The sequence below is a fragment of the Morone saxatilis genome, unplaced genomic scaffold (assembly GCF_004916995.1).
Source record: "Morone saxatilis isolate NCDOM2014 unplaced genomic scaffold, NCSU_SB_2.0 Contig7, whole genome shotgun sequence".
In the NCBI taxonomy this organism is placed as follows: Eukaryota; Metazoa; Chordata; class Actinopteri; family Moronidae; genus Morone; species Morone saxatilis.
Window position 1 is genome coordinate 22259566 of NW_023340246.1, and position 3687 is coordinate 22263252.

General features: G+C 47.2%; 1 protein-coding gene across 1 annotated transcript in view; it reads left to right on the forward strand.

Annotated features, from left to right (window-relative positions):
- Nucleotides 1-1962: 1962 nt before the first annotated feature.
- The window catches only part of senp6a (SUMO specific peptidase 6a), a gene marked incomplete at its 5' end in the record, with an annotated part of 21081 nt that continues 19356 nt past the window's right edge, over nucleotides 1963-3687 (forward strand). Inside the window, 5 exon segments of the mRNA XM_035678603.1 lie at nucleotides 1963-2159; nucleotides 2416-2532; nucleotides 2621-2743; nucleotides 2817-2909; nucleotides 2988-3322. Coding sequence (XP_035534496.1) covers nucleotides 1963-2159; nucleotides 2416-2532; nucleotides 2621-2743; nucleotides 2817-2909; nucleotides 2988-3322 — 865 coding nt within the window.

Sequence of the window (3687 nt, forward strand, 5' to 3'; positions counted from 1 at the left end):
CCCCGCACACAGCGGCCCTCGGTTCGGCCCCGGTTCTCGGCCCGCTTGTCCCCGCAGACATTATGAGCTAACGTTAGCTCAGGACGTTCAGGCTGTCTGCGGGGCTGGCAGCTAGCCCCGGAGAGGGGTCGAACCAAGGCCGGTACCAAGACCAACCATATCTGGGCCTGAGGTGAGGACCCGCGTGACTGAGACCCGGTGCGGGACGGAGACCCGGCGGTGAGGGGGGTTAGTAGACCCGCGTGGGGGGGCCGGTTTCGACGTTCCGGTTCGGTCTGTTTTAAAGTGGATCTCCTTCAGTTAGCATCGTTAGCTCTTGCGTTAGCTTCGGAAGAGGCCTTCCTTCCCTCTGCTGTTAGCCGCTCCGATATACGTCTCATACAGCACATTAACACACACTAACACTGTTTAATACACACACATAATTACATGTTAATAACATTCACATTAGGTGGTCACTAACACTGTTAATAAACAATTAAATTAAAAACATTAATAATAAACACACAAACATCATTTACATAAACACATAAACATGCTGGTTGACACTGGCTGGCTCTGATAGCCTGAGCTATGTAGCATTCATGTTAATATACAGTTAAACAGATGTTCGAGCTGCTCTGTCTCTGCTGTATCCTAGCTGCTCGGTAGCTGCTCGGTGTGCTTCGGAGCTGCTCGGATGCTGTTCGGAGGGCTGCTCGGTCAGCCTGCTCGTGTGTTTCCCGCTGTCTTCCCTCACGTGATCTGTGACTGCTGACTTACTGTGTTGTTTACATTTATATCAAGAATAAAATAAACAGCAGACTGAAGGGTTAATGAAGGTTTACTGGCCCTTGGGCTCTTAGGGGCAGCGGGCAGTTGGGGCAGGGGGGCAGGAGGGCTCATAACTTGTATCTGCCCTCTGTGGAAACATCATTTCTGCACATTTATTTGATACGTTTCCCACACTGATAATATAATCTAAATCAATAAGTATGGATCCTCTCACGTCCAGAACTAACAGAATTTAAACATGAACCTTCATACTGGTTCAAATTCCGGAGTTAAAGAGCAGCACAGGTGATAAACGGAGCTTACATGGGTATATGTTAATGTATGTTGTTGTTGTTGTTCATTAATTGTTGTATATAAATATTATCCCCTAAATCTAGTTATATATTAGTACATATAACATTTATTATTATATTATATAAATAATAATAATATATTATTATTAATTTATTAATATAATATATTATTAATTGTTTTGTAATGTTGTTGTTGATTGTACATGTAGCTGAGAACGAATTTCGTACTGAAAAGCTCAGCATGAATGAAAAACTTGTATCGTCAGATCCCAATTAACAAACTCGTTTACCTCTGGGTGTGTGTGTGTGTGTGTGTGTGGGTGTCTCTGTGGTGTGTGTGTGTGTGTGTGTTCGTTTGTGTGTGTGTCTTGTGTGTGTGTGGTGAGTGTTGTCTTTTGTGGTGTGTGTGTGTGTTGGTGTCTGTGTCCTGTGTCTGTGTGTGTCTGTGTGGTGTGTGTGGTGTGTCTTGTTGTCTCCTGTGTGGTGTGTGTGGTGTGCGTGGTGTGTGTCTCCTGTGTGTCTCTGGTGTGTTGTGTGTGTGTGTGGGTGTGTGGTGTGTGTGTTGTGTCTGGTCTGTGTTCCTGTGTGGTCCCCTGGGTTGTGGTTTTTTTTTTTTGTGTGTGTGTGTGTTGTGGTTCTGTGGTGTGTTCCGGTTCAAATCTAGAGTTAAAAAGCACCAAGATGTAAACAGTGGATGGTAAACAGTCAATGTGTGACACAGTTACAACACAGTGAGTTTTTATTTAACTGACACAAACAGCAGCTTCGGAATTTGGTGATTTTTATCTGGAATATGGTGGAAATTTTGGTGGGAAAGGTATTTGTTAAGTTGTGACAGTTTATATCTAAACATTAGTTTTTGTTTTCTTCCTCACACCTCCCTCCCTCCCTGAAGGAGAAGCCAATACAAACCCCTCCCAAAATCTCCCACGTCTCCCCGGTTTCCAAGGTCACGCAGGTTAGTCCGGTGAGCCCGGTCTCGGTGCCCGTCCGCACGCGGATGGCCACTCGCCAGCAGACCAGCACCTACTTTGAAGAAGACGAGGAGGACATGACCGACCTCCAGCCCACCTTCTCTGGACCAATCATCAAGTGAGTGACTCCTCTGGCGCCGGGGGGACTGAAAGGTTTCCACAGTCGTGCCGATACTGAATATTAGAACAGTTTAAACCCAGTTTAGAAGCTGATACATCCACAGGAGCAGTGAGGGGCCAAACACAGGGATTCAAAGTCTTTTATTGGGAAGAAGTGGCTCAGGTTAAGACTCATTAACAACAACCTCCACAAACAAACCAACAAACAGCTGGAGAGAAACATTGTCCTAACAGTTGTTTAATGTTTGTTCCAGATTAATGGTTTACCCTCCTCCTCCCGCCAAAGGTGGCATCTCAGTCACTAATGAAGACCTCCACTGCCTTAATGATGGAGAATTCCTTAACGACGTTATCATAGACTTTTATTTAAAGTAAGTGTTCCTTCATTCATAGACGTGATGGTCAAATATAAAGTTCTGTGTGATGAGCCCCTCTCTCTCTCTTCTCTCTCCACATCAGATATTTAGTTTTAGAGAAATTGAAAAAAGAAGACGCACAAAGAATCCACGTGTTCAGTTCCTTCTTCTACAAGAGGCTGAACCAGCGAGAGCGGAGGAACGTCCCCGACACCACCAACCTGCCGTGAGTCTGAGCACAGGTTCACCGTCAGCTCTCATTCTGGAGTCTGAGTACTGAATCCTTTCATCTCTTCCAGAATCCAGAAACGGAAGCACAACAGGGTGAAGACGTGGACCCGGCACGTGGATCTCTTCCAGAAGGACTTCATCTTTGTTCCCATCAACGAGTCGTGAGTCTCCAGTTTGACCGATCACTCCGTCTGTTTGTCTCTGGCTCTGAAGCTGATCTGAACTCTCCTTCTCCTCAGAGCTCACTGGTACCTGGCTGTGATCTGCTTCCCGGGGCTCAAGGGTCCGGTGTACGAGCAGAACCCGCTGGGCCCGTTCCCGGCCTCCGCCTCCTCTGAAGAACCCCCGTCAGAGGAGATCATCCCCGACCACTGTCGCCCTCTGTCCCCGGACAGAGACGGGCTGGACAGCTCCTCGGAGGACCCGTCCTCCAGCGTCCCCGAGGCGTCCGCAGAAGGTCAGACTGACGGCGAGCCCGCCAAGGAGACCGCAGCGCTCACAGCGAGGGGACTGGAGGCTTCCAGCGCCCCCGCAGCGGTGGGCAACGGCCAGGCTGACGGACAACAGTATACAAGTGAGTCACACAGAGGGCGAGGAGGGCGCTCCCACCAAAGGCAACGCCAGTATTCACTATGAACTCTGGGAGTTGTGGTTGATTACTGATTGATGTTTACTGTTTATGCTCCAAAACTCATTAAACTCAATACATTCATCACAAGAGCCAAACATCTGGTGTCGGTCTTCACATCAGTGTCCACAGAACATTTGAGTGACGCGGCCCCGGGGGACTGTTTGTATCCTTAAACCCAACAGGAAGTCCGCCACCGATTCACGTTACATACACATTGACAGTTTTATTAATGATTATTATTATTGTCAATCTTGATGACATTCGTTAAAATAAATATATATATCTTATATTCTGAATTAGAACTCTTC